The following is a 19,272-nucleotide window of genomic DNA, read 5'->3' on the forward strand; positions in this document are numbered from 1 at the left end:
GACCATCGTGGTTTTTTAGTGGCAGCCATTTTGTAAACCAAACGGATGAGGATGTGGGGGGGGGGGGGGCCATCACAACAGGTGCACAGAGGAGGAGATATGAGGAGGCAAAGCGTGGACTCTGGTGAGCATCAAGCACACGTCGTCGTGAGCATCTCATTTACTGACAAACATCTGGTTATTGTTTGACCATCCAATCTGCAGTTAAACGATAAATCAAACTGTTGTAGAGCTCCAGACTTTTCATCACACAGTTTAGACTAATTAGCCTTAAAGCGTAACTCAGACTTCACATCGACATCGAATTAAATGCCTTTAATGTGAAAGGGTTGCTAGAGCTGCTAATCCCGCCGAAAACTAGCATCCCGACTCTGCAGCTGTCAGCTCATTGTTTAAACTCGCCGGGCTGAAGGACATAAAAAGTGGCAGTTTACAGGAAATCGTAGGAAACAAACTCACACCATCTGATGAAACGCTCCCTGCTCAGCCCAGAACCGTCTGACTAACAATGACTTCTTATATATTTAGCAACAATATTTTCTCAGGGTTTGTGGAGCAAAACGGTTACAAAAAAGAGGGAATATTGGCCCACGTTGTTCTGTTTCTGATGGATATGTATGTTGGCTAACTGTTTCTTTATACGCCGATACACACACTTCTTCTCCACCACCAAAGTGAGAGCGTCAACTCCACGACACAAACTTTCAGGCAGTATTCTGTCCAATGTCAAGATAATGTGTCATCACTTAACACAAAGGATTATAAAGCAATACTTTGGGTTGCTCTTTTCTTTGTAGCCCGGTGAGCCCAAACTACGTTCGTTGTTTCATTAGTAACCAGCAGCTCTTTGTAAGTTCAGACTCGTCTTCCTCATCATAAAGGGTTCATAAACACTAAAAAACTTGTTTGAACTTTGGCAGAAACTTCTGTGCTCATGTAGGATCCTGTTACTGAAAGTAATAACTATTAACCTCACATATTTCTCCGTGTATGAATAAAGCAAAGTCATACCTACACTTACAAAAGACTGGAAGTCAAGATTAATGTCTAACCTCTTAAAAGCCAAAGCTTGTGCTGTACAGTGACTTCCTGTTTCCATAATTGATTGCTTGTGATTGGGACGTCTCTCAACAATAGATTCACACACTAAAGTCTTAACGAGATAAATCTCTAATGGGGCGACTCCATTTTGTAACTCGCAAGTTTAAAACTAGCTTTCTGCACAAAGTGAAGGATTATACGAAGAGCTGGTGCAACTCAGTCCAGATGTTTAGCGGTCCAGTTAAACAAGCCAGCAGCAGCAGCAGTGAGGATGGAGGAAGAGGGTGGAGCACGGTGAGAAATAAAAAGCAGCAGGGAAGCTAAGTTGTATCACAAGAAGGTGGAGACAGAGGCGGCTTGAGGACCAGCATGGAAAGCAGTGACAATCTAGCAGAGTGATGGGGAGAGGGGGGGGGGGAGTCAGGGTACAGTATAACCATCTAACACACAAACACACACACACACGCACACACACACACAGCGAGGTTTAAAAACTAGTGCTACAGACACAGACGACTGGCACTGCAGGGAGGAGCTATCTGCATGCGGGTTAGGGAGGAGGGAGGAAGAGGAAGAGGAGGATGTGAGGCATCAAGGAAACGTTGAAGATAAAAAACCCTCTATTTGTTTGAGCAGATCGGAGAAAATAAAAGTCGTACAACACTGCGTCACATCACGGAATGATTGTCCTCTTGAACAAACCTCCCCTCCTCATGTACACTATTCATGTCTCTTTTTTTTTTTTTTTTTAACCTTTGTGGTTCTCCATCTTTTTTAGTTTTACTTCTCAAGGATTTCCTCTTTCATTACACACACATACACACAAAACCCTGTGACCATAAAAGACATTTATACACACACACACACACACACACACACACACACACACACACACACACACACACCTTTGTTTTTACGGCTGACTGGTCTGTTAGCAGGAAGCAGAGGGCTGGATAGTGCACATGTTTGATTCTAGCAGAGCTTAAAGTGCAGTCTGTTATTGATATGACAATCAGCGCTACAGTGGCACAAGATAACCGCACTAGTACAGAAGTCAATATCAACTACTGCAAATTCTAGAAATGAGCCCCCCCCCCCCCCCCCTTAGTCCAAGAGGTGTTTTCAGATTAGGTCTTGATATATTTAAATCATTTTCTGAGCGAACTTGCTCTGCTGCTTTTTGTTGTTAGTTGAAAAAAACAAGCAATTTGAAGGAAAGTGTGATCACAATTTTCTATCATTTTATAAACCAAACGATTAATTGGTTAATTGAAAAATAAAGAAAAACATAATTGCTTATAACAACAACCAATAAAGATTGAAATAGAAGCTCTTAGCAGATCTCAAGTCCTCCTCGTTTCAGGTGCACGCACCTACATTTAGGACATGTCCTGTTTCCTTCCTCCCCCCTCCTCCCCCCCCAGGGAGCAGTATGGTGGTTTATGGTGTTAGGTTCCTAAGGCAGTATCACAGTACAGTCCATAGAGAAACAACAGCAGTACAGAATTACACTGGCCTGCCCAGAACCTTACATCCAGCTCAGGTGGGACACTGACGGCATCTGGATTTTCTTTTTGTTTTGTTTTAAAGCCTCCGGTTATTTGGTTTACACTTTCCCCAAAAAGAAAAAAAGGGTACGTTGTTTCCGAGCAATGTTGGTTGAAATTTTAGCAGTTTGCTGAACATTCAAACCGGGAAGCAACGAGGGGAAAACAGAAGATTCTGAGGTAAATTAAAAGTGTTAAAGTCTCATTAAACTTTTCCTGTGGCACCCCGGTAGCTCAGCGGGCTAAGGCACATGCCGAGTTCTTGCGACATCACTGGTTTGAAACCGGCTCATAACGTCATCTTCTCCTCACGTCTTCCCAACCACGCTCCACTGTGGACGACAGAATACTGTGATGCCTGACAGAGACACTCATGATTACTTATGAACACAACTGAAGACTTCAGTCTTAACTTGCTACCTTGACTGTAATCAAGGTAGCAAGTTATGTTAACTAGTTTAGTAGCTGAGTGAGCAAACACAAAACTGTGGTAATAAAAAAGGTCTTCTTGGTGATTTAGATAATAAATATCTTGTGTTTTTGACATAGTTTAAATGATTGTCCTGCAAACACTTGTTGGCTCCAGATACTCTGGATTTTCTATTAACTAACTATTAATTGAATATCTTTTGGTTTTCTTTTCACTTTGGGCTCTGGGAAATAGTGACAAATTATTTCATTATATAAATCAATAATAGAAAAAAGAAGGTTAGAGCACAGATATCAAATATCTCAAATCATTACAATATAAAGTTATTAATATAATAAAAATGAAACTCGAGGCATCCCATAAAAAGTGCATCCTTTCTGTTGTGACCACAGTGGAGCGTGAAGCGGCCTAAACAAGACACTGGGTGAGCTGCTACTGGACATGGGGGGGGGGGGGGGGGGGGGGTTGGGAGGTTGGGGGGTGATCTCCTGCTCCGTTTACGACTTCTCGAGGCCTCCAGTAAATTCAGTGGCACAACTCTCAGATATAGGGTTCTGGGCCAGAGGATGTGATGTGTGTTGGTTCCGGCACCGAGGTCAGACAGCTCAGGTTGCCCTTTTTTTCTTTACGTTGTGCTGCGATTCAAGAGGTTCAACTACTCGCTAGGACTATTAAGACAGTTACGTATTACTACTAAGTGACAACGACCGGAGCCGCTGGAGCCTCCAGGAGTGCCAGAACCAACCCAGACGTCTCTGGTTTGGGTGATATCGTAGTGCGTGTGGTCTATAGTACAGTAGCATCAACACAATGGTCCAATAGACAGATCAGATAGAAGATATCATACAGATGGTCCAATACAGTTATAGTACAACATCTATACATCAACTATACATTGTGCGTCCTTTTTTTTTTTTTTTGTCCTTTGTTATATTTTGACAGGGGTCTCATGGGGTTAGACTTGGTCACCATTACATCACTGCTTTAAGACGGGGGAGGGGGGGTTGAAATAGTGGTGTGCAGAGCCACGGATAAACAGCGTTTCATCATCTTAGACACCGTTAGTGCTGCAATCCTGGTACTGGTGTGTGTGTGTGTGTGTGTGTGGAGACACACAGCTAGAGTGCAAGTCTGTCAAACAAATGTACGTAAGTTGAGTGGAGTGGCAGTAATAAAGCAAAGGCAAGTTGTTATTTAGTAATTTAGAGGTAGAGATTTGGAGCATTCAGCAGCTGGAATCAATTCAGATCACTTCTTGGATAAATACTGTAAAATATGACCGTGGATGGATTTTCAGGGTTTTGTATCATCAGTATGTGTTTTTTTTAAATATACGGCACGCTTGTTAAACAGCTTTCTATAAAAACAACAGTGTCACATACCGCGTTAGAGAGACGCAGTCCAACCTGACCTAACTCTCTGTCTATCCATGGCTCTAGTTCCAAAACAGGGTTTTGGGTAGAAGGGTCACAGGTTAAGGGGTTCGGGACACTGAGGACTTAAGGGGGTAAAGGGTTTAGGCTGAAAGGACTACAGGGGTTACAATACTAAGAGTTCTTTTTAAAGGAGTCTGGATGATGAGGTGTTGAAGTTTGGAAAACGACAGTCAAGGTTTACAGCGATGAGAGATTCACCGAGATACTGGATTTGAGAGATTCACGGGTGAAGAGGACAAGGTTAGCATGAGTCTTATGGGTCGGTAATGTTAGGATATGACTGTGGCCTTCAAAACTATAGCAGGGTCTTCTATGTCAGCTTTACTTTGAACCATCCTCAGCTCCAGCTGGGGCGGACTGGGCCTCCGACCAGGACCTGCTAACTCTGAGAGACAGAGGGGGGGGGGGGTGCACAGACGAATAAGATTAGCATTTATTTTAAAGCTACGCAAACTAAAGTGAATACACGTGACAGCAGAGCAGCAGCTGAAATACATTCTTCTGCATTGGGATGTTTCTGCCACCTGTGATGATTGTAGTTTACAATCTGAAACCATATCTACATCTGTATCTTTTGGTGCTTTTCCTTTCCCGGTCCAATAAACCACTCTCCCTTTTTATGGATAATCTGGAGCGTGATAAAAGTACAGTAAGTGGTGCTTTTGAGTGAGTTACAGTGACTTTGCATCTAAAAATACAACCCTCATAGTGTTACGCAGCTGTGATTGCAATCGGGCTGAATGACATCAGAGATGTACTGGACACAAATAGATTTCAAGGACGTGAAAGCTGTGTGTTTATTCACTGATTCCTTTATTTTGATTCCCTGGCTGGAAATAGAAAGTGTGAGAGTGAAACTGAACTTCACTAAACTCACCAGAGGGAAAAATATATATAATCAGAGCTTTAAAAACACACATTACATGCGTGTCACAAAGTCTTTGTGGAGTGTTGCGTTCGATAAAAGAAGCAGATCTATTCTTATAATATTTAACAAATATTGCTATCAACAAAGCCATCGCAAAACCCCACGTCTCCATGTATCTCAGCATTAAATAGATGATTAGATTAGGGTAAAGGTTTAGGCGTTGATTACAAGCTCTACTTTTCTTACCGTGAGCATATGAAATAGTCCTCTGGATAACATGATGCATCACTGAAAAAGTCTTCTCACAGGCCATCTGAGAAGAGTGGGAATGAAGTAGTTATTGTTATTAGCATTTCTGATAAAAATCAAAACCTAAATTCCCTGTGTTCCGCTCAGCGTGGCCGACTTCATCTTCAGTCGTGTTACTGCACCTTTAGGTCATTGGGGTAGTGGTGCGTCCACGCTAGCAGCATAGCAGCAAACAAATCTCCAGTTCCCACGAAGACGGCGTCGACTTTGTGAACTTCCATTCGAACTCTCTGCGTCGTCCTGCTGCCGTCGGGACGAACTGAGCGGCAAAGACACGACACGTTGGAAAAAGGCTCGTTTTCTGTCGACAAAAACAAATACGACTCACGCGCGCACAGACGACTCGCACGCACAGACGACTCACACATAACGTCAACCTACCTTGGCGCTGGCTGCCCAGCGACACCAGGAAGCGGTCTCCCAGTCTGGAGGGCAGATCGGAGGAGGTGATGACCACTGTGTCTGGGCCCATAGCATGGAGGAGGTCCATAACCTACAGACACTCATGTATTTAGTCAGCAGCAAGACCAATCAAGCAAGAAAACAGCTTATTCTGTAAAGTACTTATGCAAGAAGAAAGGAAAGGGAGGATTGTATCGTGAGCGATCTCTTACCTCTACAGCGTCTTTCTCTGTGGTGATGTTTTTCCCCGTCAATAATCTACAACACAAGCAAACAGCGATGTAACATCCACTGAAAACACAGACGTTCCCCTTTAAAAGAAAAGACTTTGAAATAACGTCTTGTACTCGTGCCAGTTATGGGAACACACAAGTGAGCCTTTAATATTTAGGAAAACCTTTAATATGATCTGCAGACGTACGGAGACACCACTAGGTGGAGTAACTTCACAGTGAACATAACCGAGTTGAGACACAGTTATCTCTTTAACTGTGGCGTAAAGTTATTGCTTTTCATAAATGCAGCCATTCAGTCAACGCAAGCAAAAAGGAAGCCGACAGAAACTTCGTCCTGTTTCTCAATGGAGATCTTTGAAATAAATGAAATAATGTATATTTCAATTTGATTTTACTGAGGAGCCATAAACAACATAGTATTTTAACTTTGAACAAACAGTGACAATGTAGGATAAATTAAAATAAATCTACTTTTAAAGCTACGTGGTTTAAAAGGGTAAAACAAGAAGCATCAGCTGATTCTTTCCCAAATGTGTCAAACCACAAAATGAAGGTGTTAGATAACATGCATGAGTGGCCTTACATAAAGATGTTGCTCACTAATGCTCTGCTACTCACACTGTTACTCACTGAGGTGACGGTAATCTAAACTAAGCAAGTAATTACAGATGTGTCACGCTAGATTTATATCTATACAAATCTGCATATGTGAAAATAAATCTTGTACTCACTCGGCCTCAAACTGGTTGGGAGTAATAATGTCAGCGACAGGAACCACCTTGTTCTTATAGACCGGATACAGGTTCTGAGGAACGTACTGAGGAAGGAGACACAAAGCTCTAAATGAAGGACTACACACACATGAATGAGGGGGCCCAATCATTCCTCTGGTCTTTGTTTTAAATGATGAGCTCTAACATCAGAATATGATCTTAAATCCCTGAAAACACACAGAGTGAGTCACTGTGTGTGTGACACACCACCCCACCACAGCACTAACACACTGAAATACATCCAGATAAAAACACACACAAGGATGAGCACTAAAACCCTCCCACACACATTAAAGGCACAATAATCTAATAACAACAGACACACACACACACAACTGCAGCTGCAGGACATGGAGCATAGAACTGCCAGTGATCTCACCATAGATCCATGATCACCGAGGACGGGGTCACACACTGAAACGACACAAACACACTCAGTCAGTCAGAGCGAGACAGAAATACTGCAGCGATAGGGAGGCGTGACGCTGGATTTGGAGATGTAAACACATCCAACACAGCATGTAGAGGCACAAAGACGACTGAAAGGTCCGGCTAGTAACTCTACATTACACATCTGGTGGCAGACAGCTGCTGATTTAAAATCCAGCAGGTACGCCACAACGTTAGCATTTATTTAAAGTCGTGTCTCCGTCCATCAGGCAAACGTCTTAAAAATTCACTCTTCTGATTGTTTAGTTTTGATCTCCTCTAACTCCTAAAGGGAAATATCTGTCTCTGTAGCTTCAAAATGCTACATTATGCTCACCAGCTAGTCGTTAACATTGCTGGTAGTTTAGTTGTCTGGGCAGGTCGGTTGTTAGCGGGTTTACCTGAGATGTTTTGCTGTAACAAGAGAGCGATGAGAGCGAACCAAAACAGTAAAGCTGAGGGCTGTTCAACCAAAACAAGGATCTGAAAGACGCTAAAACGCTCTGCAGAGATGAGAGGAGATGTGGAGTCAGGTGATAATTCTCTGTTGGTGCGTCACTACGAGTGCCACCTCTTAAAACATGCAGTTAGAAAAATCCCTCAATCTTGACACAAACTCCAGCATTTTAAAGAAAGAAATACAATGTTAGCGATGAAATAAACACTCATTTCTCCACTTTAAGCGGTCTTTATATATTTAAGAATATTTAAATATCAGTTCTAACATGAAACCTGAGATTCAGTATTAATACCAGAATAATAGTTTATTGTTTTACAACAACCTACAAGGAAAAGATCTTTTCTAAACGCAGAATAAAAATGAACAAAATGAAGGTTTGAATCAGTAAATCTAATGCAGCATCTGGTGCCATCTTATAATACTTGACGGGTGCAGTACGATAGTTGATTTGGACACAGTTCGGCATAGTTTTAAGGTCTGACCTGCAGCCGTAAGTAGTATTGTTGTTATTTGAACAGTGGCAGTAGGTCTTATATCCACTAACACATCGTCTTGATTTGAGTGAAACTGATTTGTGCAACATGAGATGAAAATCCTCCGGGCTAGAGAGAGCTGTCCACAGCGAGAACGGGATTAACGTCGAGCCACATTTGAATATTTAATGCGATTCATTTTGGGTTATCACTTTAAATGTTTCTGTATCTGTTGGTGGATTTTGTTTCACTGTCACACATCATTTAATGGTTCATCATCAGAGGCCGAATGTGCGTAGTGAGTGCGGTGTAACTCATATTAAAGCTGCACTAAATCACATGTTTCTGACAACAATGGAGCGAGTGACTGTGTGTGATGCTGAAGCGGTCACTCAAGGTGACAAAGCCACAGAGAATCATCACCTGACTGCACCGCTGGAGTTGTTTTTAGCCTCTTTTAGCTCGGAGCAAACTTGGCTCCCCTCAACCCTTGTTTCCAGCAGCAGCAGCAGCTATTTTCATCCAAAAAAGGTTTGATAAACCTGCCGTCTCCAAGCTACCTGTTCCCCTGTGATAGGTGAGCATAACGGAGCATCTAGCAGCTAAACAGCCGGATAAATGAAAGGAGCTTGATTACGTGGATTAGATTATAGTGCAGTACTTTATGTCGTATAAGTAGGAACCCTGTGGTTACTTACCATACACCAGGTTGGGGTTGGCTCTCTTTAGCTCCTGAACGATGTCCACTACCATCTCCAAGAAGGACGTGTCTCTGGTGTACCCTGAACACAACATAACCATTATTATTATTAACACTTATCAGCTATTGTACTCTGTGTAAATGCACATTATTTGTTAAGCTAAGCAGAAAATAGCAGCCACTCGGGCATTCTTGGATTAAAAAGAAAACCGAAACTTGCAGCGGTTACATTTCAATGCTGTGTAACTCAATGCTCATCGAGTTATTTTTATTAAATCACAAATTTAGTTACACAAAAGAATGCTCTGCTATTAGATCCTCAAGGTTTTCACTGTGATCTCAAGTTTTGTAGGAACAATTTACACACAAGTACTGACGAAGTAGAAGGAGACGGGAGGGAACATTGCTGCAGGATTACCTGAACACAAACATAACATCACCTTAACATGAAGCTGAAGCCTGTGGTGGAGTACTCCAAACACAGCGGTAGTGTAGTGAAGTACGAGAGTAAAGTATTCACCTGTTAAAACATAGTCGTAGTGGTGGACGTTGTTCAGTTTGATGCCTTCATAAAGGACATGGAGCTCATCGGCTGTCAGGACTTGACCTCTCCAATGAGAATAACCTGCAGAGGGGAGACCAGTTATTGTGCTCGCTCAGTTGCTGACTCTAACATTTTGCACATCCCCCCCCCCCCAATTCTATTGACACATCAAGAGAGACACTCATACAATCATACACACACACACACACACACACACACACACACAGTATATGCTTACATTAACACCCCCTATAGCTGACACACACATTAAAACCCCTGTATTCCACTAACCTGATGAAACTTTTAAACTTTACATTAAAATGTGGTTTGTCTGGGCGGGTTAGAACACGACTGTTTCGTCCTAGCGAGTTCACACAATGCTGATTAAGCCTGTATTTATACTAGAGTTGTGGTGTCCCGCAACTTTCACGACTTTAGGATTTTGCGCCACATCTTTCACGACAGTGTGGACTCTCCCATATGGTAGTTACTGTTATGGTAGAGCTTTAAAATTAAACAAGCTTTTGAATGCAGGACTTTTTATCAGCAATTAAGTATTTTTACTGTTTTTTTTTTGCCATTTTACTTCAGGAAAGGATCTGAGTGCTTCTTTCCACCTCTAGTCTGAATTCATGCTCATATCCAGCTGTTCTACAGATGTTTTTCACTGATACAAAGGTTACTTCTCCCAAAAGAAAAAATGACAATCCAAACTCCAAAAATCGTTCTTAAATAAAGATTTTTGTTTTAACTGCTCTCTGCCAGCATGACTCAAAAGTCTCTTCTTCTTCTTCTTAGTCCACGTGACTTTTGCTTGTAACCGAGTAGTGTGAACATACACACACAGACAGACAGATCTGGATGTACATGAATGCGACAGGAATGCTAATGCGAGCGTGCGTTGGTGCGCGTCAGTCTGCGTATGACATGTTTGCTGCAGGCCGATGATGTCGCAGCTTCAGGTGAGTCACAGCCGGGTCACGTGGTGGTGGTGGTGGGGGTGGGGGGTTCTGGTTGCTAAGCAACAAGCCGGGAGAAAGCCAAAGGCAGAAAGAGATGAGCAGTCATAGCGCTGTGTGCATGTGTGGTGTATAGTACGTGTGTGTGTGGTGTGTGTGTGGTGTATGGTGCGTGTGTGAATGAAGGCAGGCCTACAGATAAGAGCTGCTTCTGTCGTCATCATTCGCTGGTGTCGCAATTTGCAACCTGCTGCTGTTTACCGCTGCGTCCTGTCGCCCTCTCTCCGACTCCCTCCGTCTTTTTCCTCACTCCCACCCTGTCTGTCTCTCTCTCTCTCTCTCTCTGTGTCTGTCTGTGTCTCTTTCTCTGTCTCTCTATTCACCTTCTCTGCCCCTCTCTCCCTCCTCAGATGCAGACGTCGTCTTTAATGTGTCAAACCAAATTACAAACACTCTTTGAAGAAAATTGCAAATGTTTGGCCTCCACAATAACCGAGATCTGATTAAACAGGCTCCAGAGTCTCAGGCTGTTTTGTAATAAGGTGAAACAAACACAATTTACACCACAGATGTGAGGATTTATTTCTGTTGAGGAATCTTTGCATCGTCCTCAGTGTCATTGTCTACTCTGTACCACACTACCAGTGACCATGAGACCTATGACTACAACAGTCATTCCTATCCTTGTCTAATTGGTTCCTAAAGATTTAAATTGAACGTGATTTAGCTCGGAGCTCACAGGAATCCAGTCTAGACCGTGTTCAGGCGGATAAGAGCGCTGCAAGAAGATCCACAGCCCTCTAATTCATTTCAATCATCAACTTTAGCTGCAACACAATCAAAACCATGCAAGCAGGCGGCAACCTCTGGTTCTACTGAGTGAAGCCGATGCAGAAGTGTCTTAAAGCTGCATTCTCTCTACTGACCACCAGGGGGCGACTCCTCTGGTTGTATAGAAGTCTACGAGAAAATGACTCAATCTCTAGTTTCAAGTCTTCCTCAATACAGCATGATGTTCATTTAGTAAATGATGTTTGTCTGACGGCTCCACCGCTTCCAAACCGCTCAAATGTAAATTACAGCATTTCATCCGTCTCTACATCTACAGACGCTCGCCTACGCAACAACACTGATCCTACAGCACACCGACAATTATGCTCACCACAACAGATGACTTTAAACTCAACATCATCCATCTCAATAACGATGAAATGAAAAACCAGCAGCTAACCTGTCTGGTTATAAGCGGAGAAACCAAACCCATCATCAATAAGATGTCAAACTGCTCGCTGACCGAACGCTGAGTAATTGTAGACTTGGGATTACTTGTATTCTCAAACTAGATAACCATGACATGAGGGGGTTAAGGCCATCAACGCTGTAAGAAATACAAAAGCAGCCAGTAGTGTTATTAAGTAAATACTATGTTTAGAGGACATTCTTCTGTTAAGTTACTTTTTCTACCTTTTATTTTCAACGTACAGAACGGGCAAATCCGGTCAAACTCTGTCACTGAGTCTGGCTGTTGAATCCACTGTGAAGCAACAAGCAACAGCTGTGCATATGTGTTTGTTTTCACAGCTGATTCATTCTTCACGTTCAGTTTGCATGAGTTACATGAGCTGACACCATCCGTCAGTGTAAGACAGGAGGAAGACACAGTGCACATCACTCATTCATTGGGCTGGGGATTAGATCAACATATTAGAGAGGGGAGGACGCAGACACTCGAGATGCATCATCAGACCAAGTTAATCTAAATTATTGCTAACACATTGAAATGGTGTGAGCAGGAGATCCGTCTGTGGAAGTGGAGGCGAGTAAAACACATATTTACTGACAGAAGGTGGTGTGAAAGGAATATGTTGTCAGCAGTGTTAGGAAACAGAACATTTGTTCTTCTCGTTTCTGGATACATGTTATAAAGTTACTAAATGGTATAGTTTCTACATGTTTCTGATAGTTTAAGGGAGGAAGATCTGGTTCATATGGCCCCAGACTTCCTCCATCTTCGTGTTCTTTTTGGGAGTAATACTCCTCAGGACGAGTTAACAGATTTTGGCATCTTTTCTTTATCAAAACAAGACCGTCAGTGTCCGAGATGCCCCCAGACGGAGAGAGAGAGGAAGCCAGTGTGAAATATGAATGGACGGAGTCCGTCCCCTGCAGCCACCCTCTGTTGTTGGAGAGCTGCTCGGGTGTCAGCCGGAGAAGTCACTGACCTCCCCCAAAAAAACGTGACTCACCCAGCTGTCGACTCGTCAGCCTCGAAGGCTTCTAACACTCGCTAACCCTTCCATCACGACACCAGGGGATCGGACTGACTCATGCACACCCACACCCACACACATTAATAAATATGCTATGTGACTGTCTTACCTGTGTGGTTGGAGAACTGGACAGAGTTGATGGAGTCCACCTCAAACCCTAACACCTGCAGGACCGAGAGAGGAAACAGATCAGGAGTCAGGGGAACTTAGGAGTAATGGCCACACACAATGTAGTAGTACAAATATACCACACAATGTACAAGTGATGCTGCTACCAAAGCACCTGTTTAACCATTAAACCTGCAACAACAGTTACTGTTCACTCTCCTCGTAGCTCTGTTTGTCTCTTTAGGTATTCAGCGCTGCACTACGTTCACCAGCTAGTCGCTAACTTTGTCTTTCTTTGTCGACAAAACGCTTTGAGAGGGAACCAAAGCAGTGGAGCTGCAGGGTGGGAAAGCCAAAACAATGAGCTGAAAAACACTATGAAAGAGTTTAGCCGTCCTTAAAACAGCATCACATGACATGAATATGTGTTGGATTAAATACATTTTCTCTAATATTACATATTGTGACATTCCCTCCGTGTCATATTGGTTCATAACTGCAGCATGTAAACACGCATCTGGAACTCAAACTGGTAAATAAAGAGACAAAAAAACAAAAGTCTTTTGTTTTTTTGGGCTGTGATCGATGAGCTCAGATAAAAAAAAGAACGTCCTCTCAGCTGAAACATGCACAGATCTGGAAACAGCTACACAAACCAAACTCTCCGTGTCTTTTCTTTGTTCAACAGATTATCTTAATTACCAGAGAGAGCGAGAGAAATACACATGACCCGTCCACGTGCGCAGTCAATTGTTATCTGAATGACTTTATTTTAATTAGGTTGAAACAGGAAGCCGGCAGAGTGAATGACTTCTTTGTTCTTTTCAATTGAGATACAAGAATCAGCCTTCAGTGACTCACCCCCCCACCCCCCCGACCCTGAGCTTTGTCAATGTTTGGGCTGTATCGCCGTCTGACTGATGGAAACTTTCCTCTGGTGTGGCACATGTTCTCTGAAAAGGTGAATTTGTATCATCATCATGAGGCATTCATGAGAACATGGGTCAGGAACGCAGAACATGACACCGTTTCTGTTGAAGTTAGACGACTTTATTATAAAAGACAGTAAGAATACAGTCCTGCCGGACATACCTGTCAGACGCCCAGCAGAGAAAATGTTAACTTAAAACAAGTTCTCAGTGTAAAGATTGGCTACACTTAACTAAAACTAATGCAGTAAATCCAACCTTCATGGAAGTAATAATGTCGTTTTATTTTGTATTTTATCGAGGAGTTCGTGTCCTCAGTTGTGCCTCCTTTAAGGTCAATTTAACGGTTGTATTTTGTGGTGCTGTTGAGTTCTATTACATTATATTACACATTGATTTGAGTGACATAGGTGTATAATACAAGTCAACAGCAGAGACTACAGCCTCTAAAATTACCATGAAAGTAAATCTAGAAACTAAACAGGAAACTTACAGCACGGGACACCACAACTTTAAATAAACATGGGTTCCCATTCAAGACGGATTCTGGTTATTCACAAGAACAAAACGTGCTACCAACTCTTTCAGCTGCTTGATATTGACTTGAAGTTGAATTTAGAATTGATTTGGAGGTTTTTCTGCTTGCGCGTGGCCTATTAAACGTCTTCTAAAAGATCTGTTTGCTGCTCCAGAGTCGTGAGTAAAACTGTGTTTGACTGTCTTATAGACGGGACTCTTTCCCTGCTGATTGACTGTTGATGTAAAACGGCATACTCATCTCCTGATGTTGACGGGGCTAAGAATGTGTAATTTAGGTCACATCCTTTCTCGCTCCATTCACGAGCCTCAAGTCAGTGACACAGATAGACTGTTTACAAAGCCTCGTCACAGACGGAGGAGATCAACCAACATTAGAAACAGTTTGCCTTATTTTTGAGGAAGCACTTATGAAGACTTATGGTAATTCCCAGATGAGGAAGGCCTCCCGCAACCAACGAATGAAGAGTTTCTTTAATTAAGGAGTGCCACAGAACAGAATGATCATGTCTGAGTCAACACAAACACTGTGTTTACTGCATCGTGACTTAGCAGAGAGTCCCTCAGCTTTGGGTTAGCTCCTCTACATTTATAGTTTGCAAACATGATAAACATATTTCTATGTTATCGTCTTTTTGTTCCTGCATCAGCCTACAAATTATGTGATCAATATTAACCTACAGTATGTTCATGAGTTTAAGGTGTATTTGCACTGCAACCTACAATATGTTTCTTACTCTTAGTCTATAAACCAAAGACCAAAATTATGTTAAAATTATTTATTTTATTGCACTAGGAGAAACGTGTCAACGGCCATGCTAGCAGCTCTATGAGGCCGTATTTCGGCACAGCAGAGCTTCAAGCTAAATGCTAATGTCAGCATGCTAACATGTTTACATACATTTAGCTATAACGTTAACCATGTTCACCATTAAGCCTGTTAGCATACTAAGTAGCACTATGTCAACCCATTTAATAGCTGTTTCCGCCTGGACCAAAGACACAGATTTCCAATTAGACATAGACAAAGACATAGAAAGCTAGCTGAACTCTTCATTTCACAAGCTGTTACCAACAAAAGCAGCATTGTGAATGATTTTCAATTATCAAGGTAGTTATCTATTAATCAAGTGATTGCTTAATCAAGGAACAAGTTCAAGCATTGAACACAAGTCTGTCTGGCTCCAGACGATGAAGAATGTCCTCACAGGGCTTCCTCTGAAGGACGCTTTGGACAATATCATCGGAAACTGAACGAACTGCCACATACATATGTAGTAAGGCTTGTTATATATCCAGATATCCAGCTGGCTGAAGTGTCCTTGAGCAAAAAACACTGCACCGCTGCTGGTTCTGATTTCAGGCTGCTTTCATTTCAGAGGGTGAGACGCAAACAGAAAGCGTCCCTTTGAGAATAAATAACCCGTCACATTGATAATTCACTTATTCAGCTTTTATGGTCTCTCACCCAGGACGACTTCTGCACAAACAATCTGCTTAAGTTATTCTGTTCTTGAGTGCTCTCTATGTGAAAACTGAATCCATCCAGCCTGTCTCCATCTCCAGTGACGTCACCAGGAGGAATCCTGTGGCGGCCAATCAGAGCCCTGCTTCCTGCTGACAGGCCTGCGATTAGAGAAGGGATGCCCTGCACGCCTGCTGACATCATCATCATCATCATCATCATCATCATCATCATCATCATCATCATCATCATCATCATCTCCCTTATCTTAAACACCAACTGAATCATGGTTGTGACTCTGAATAGTAAGAGCAGCTCTGTCACCGGCCTGTGGGCTCTCTGTTTATTGGTATTAAATATAAAATAGTCGACAAGCATCAGTGGTGGTAGATTTATACACTGACTGCAATAGTCACCATCCAAATACACGTATAACAGTGTAAAGGTATACTTAACTCGGTGTCTGGTGATTGTTATTCCTCTTTACATCTCATTCAAGTTAAAAACATGGTTTGTCTCCTTTGATTTAAGATTGTCTGACACTGAATAATCAAACAGCGTGAATGTAATCTTATACTTTATGTAGAAATGTTTTAAACATGCTCTGGGAAAATATTGGCAGCAGCACACACTGGTTTAAGTATTAATAATTGATAATTGTAATACGTGTGCAGTGATAATAAATGTTGTTATAGTCTTATGACATCTTATTTCCCCCCCAAAAAATCAATTAAGAGTTATCTTTTCTATACTAACACTCTTGCATCTTGACATCAACCCATAATGAGGTGGAAAGATTAGATACTTGTGTCTTTAAACAGCCACAAGCACCAACTGGTCTTACAGTACACTGAGTACAAAGTACTGGTTAATACCAGTGTCTAGTGTAAGCTCCAGCAGGCTGCACTGGTAGAAACTATTTAAACATAGACTCTTATATAAAAATAGACTCTTCTCACAACAAGTGACCGTCTTTCAGGGTGTATACTGTCGGCCGACACCGACCTCTTCCATCACTACCGACGATATGAAACTATCACCAGCATCACGGCGGCAATTACAGACCCAAAGCAATCACTGTTATCATCCTGCTGTCAACATTAGGGATCATAAAGGGAGATGATTCTCACATCCATGGCCAGGAGGAGATAATAGCCTTTGTGTGCTTTTTCATAATATGAAATAAATGGCTTGTTTTGTAAGCATTCGTCCTGTTTTTGTGGACAGCTAGTGGCCACAATGTACAAACAAAGAGCAAGACAATCCCTAAAAAGGAGCAACTTTTAAGCAGTAATCAATGCTTTCAGTGCCACTGAACTTCATAAACAAAGTGTATGTGGTCTTTAAGCCTGTGTGCAATTACAGTCGCAATCTGGTAACATGTTCAACTGACAGCTATGATAAACCCCACAATCTGTGCAACTTTATTAGCGCAGCAGCACATATCTGTATTGATTATGTGTACGTCCTGTGCGAGGGACTTGCAGGTTATCACTGCAGGAGGCTGGACTTGTGTCCAGATGTTCCCATTACAGCTGTCTGTCTGACTGTCTGTCTGTGAGCAAATGTTGGCTGCCTGAGGCAACCCACAATTCACCTTGCTACCAATACATTATCTGACACCCCACACACAATGACAGGTGTCGTGCCACAATAAAAACGTTCCTCCTCGTCACACCGTTAAAATAAAGAATGATAAAGAGTGACGAGAAAGCTGCCATGTTATCCTCCATAGGGGAACAGGAAACACAATGTGCACACGACACCTGTCGTTACGACATCTAGATGACAATAACCGGGATTTTTTGGAGGGATTTTCACAGCATGTGTGGCGAAACCATCTTTTATGGTCTTTTGCGCTAAAAAAAATTATTCAACAAAATAACCCGGATATGCACGAGTATGTTTATACTGTTGTTGGGAAGTCGCAGTCAGATTTTTGTGGACAGGCGTGTCATCAGACCGGCCGGCGGTCGTGTCCGAAAACGGGTGTACCGTTGTCCGATTATGGGTGCATGTCAGTTGTATTTACCTGTAATGGGAAAGAGGCGCTCTTGTTGCCCACGTATCCCCGGACTACGTGGCTCTGTATGGACAGAACACGGCATTCCATGGCGGCTCCCGGTCAGCCGTTGGGGGGGTACGAGGATAGATCCGTTATTACTTCAACGTTAATGACGTCAACACATAACCGAAAAAAACCTTTAATTTTAAAACACAGCGGTTGCCAGTTAGGAGGAAGCGACGTTAGCTTAGCTAGCTAGCGTTAGCTAACCAGCTGTGAGCTCGTGGGGTGGTTTGTAGCGGGTGATGTGCGAGTGAGTGTGTATGATGGTGAGAGTGAGAGAGAGGAGGGGGAGAGAGATAGAGAGCGCGTGACTCGCGCGGACACACACGCAAAACAACCGTTTAGTAACGACCGTTACGTCGTTATAAATGTTGCCGTTAACGTGTAGCGAACTAAAATAAGTGTGTCACGAGAGCTGACCAGACGACCGGGGGTCACGTGCAGCTTCACTAACACTGAAGGACAAGATAGCAACACACACATACGTACAAACGCCGGTATTCTGCGCAGGCGATCTGAGTAACCGCCTGAAATCCAGTGACGTCACCGCAGGACCACTTCACAGCGCATCCTGATCAACACAGCTGGAATTGAATGAATGTGAATGACAGCTCTCTCCTCATTTGTTCTATTTTAATCTATTCTATCACAGCCGAATTATTTTAGAACATATTTTACATTAATGCATTACTCTGACGTGTCTGCTCCCTGCCAAAATAAAGCAATTATTTAAAAAAAATATTTCGCTTTTTCTTTTTAGGATGTAGTTTCATGTAGCTCACTTTTTATTTTTTTGGTGTGTGTGTGTGTGTGTGTGTAACTGTGGTTGTGACTCACATCATCTCTTATCACAGAGTCGTGACTGAGGGGGATCCGACTTGGCAAAGACTGCCTCTGTCACCACACTGAGACACGAGTGCATCTACAGACAAATATATACAGAAAGAGCAAGAAATACCAGAAAGAGGGAGAATGTGAGGACATACAGACTGAGATTAATGGAGCCAAATAGAAAATCGTGACCCGACAGCTCCACCTGCTGTTCACCCACTGGGACACAAACACACACATCCTAAACATCTGAGAACACAACTATTATTATTAATATATTGCACAACACAAAAAACAGCCAGGAGTACATGTTCATTTGTTTTTAATGTCAAATCACCAGAGCAATCTTCATGTGCTTCTCGCTCCCTCTTTCTGTCCTCTATGTAGTAAAATGTGAAACGAGGAGGGGATGGAGGAGGAAAGGACGAGTGGGGGGGGGGGGGGGGGGGGGGGGGGG

The 19,272-nt window shown here is 42.6% G+C and overlaps 1 protein-coding gene across 2 annotated transcripts; it reads right to left on the minus strand.

Moving 5' to 3' along the window:
* Window positions 1-1,905: 1,905 nt before the first annotated feature.
* pdxkb (pyridoxal (pyridoxine, vitamin B6) kinase b) lies at window positions 1,906-18,727 on the minus strand. Of its 2 annotated transcripts, XR_004213961.1 has the most exons (12): window positions 17,949-18,727; window positions 12,987-13,041; window positions 9,625-9,729; window positions 9,103-9,186; window positions 7,422-7,456; window positions 7,001-7,086; window positions 6,246-6,291; window positions 6,013-6,124; window positions 5,754-5,890; window positions 5,569-5,635; window positions 4,131-4,839; window positions 1,906-1,946 (listed from the first exon to the last, which is right to left on the minus strand). XR_004213961.1 is itself a non-coding variant. In XM_031879194.1 (11 exons), the coding sequence occupies exons 1-11, from the start codon at window positions 18,027-18,029 to the stop codon at window positions 4,724-4,726; spliced, it is 924 nt and encodes a 307-aa protein (XP_031735054.1). In that variant the 5' UTR covers window positions 18,030-18,727; the 3' UTR covers window positions 2,264-4,723. The 2 variants fall into 2 exon arrangements, 1 of the variants encoding a protein (XP_031735054.1); XM_031879194.1 differs by lacking the exon at window positions 1,906-1,946 and having other exon boundaries at window positions 2,264-4,839.
* Between the last annotated feature and the right edge of the window lie 545 nt (window positions 18,728-19,272).

Source organism: Anarrhichthys ocellatus, unplaced genomic scaffold, assembly GCF_004355925.1.
Source record: "Anarrhichthys ocellatus isolate YVR2014 unplaced genomic scaffold, GSC_Weel_1.0 scaffold3, whole genome shotgun sequence".
NCBI lineage: Eukaryota > Metazoa > Chordata > Actinopteri > Perciformes > Anarhichadidae > Anarrhichthys > Anarrhichthys ocellatus.

Bases quoted from the DNA above. Each gene is read 5' to 3' on its own strand.
- pdxkb (XM_031879194.1), bottom strand. From the start codon at position 18,029: ATGGAATGCCGTGTTCTGTCCATACAGAGCCACGTAGTCCGGGGATAC. The intron at 6,292-7,000 runs GTGAGTACAAGA...CTTGTGTTGTAG, and splicing joins CCCAACCAGTTTGAGGCCGA to ATTATTGACGGGGAAAAACA. The intron at 5,891-6,012 runs GTAGGTTGACGT...TTTGCCGCTCAG, and splicing joins GCTGGGCAGCCAGCGCCAAG to TTCGTCCCGACGGCAGCAGG.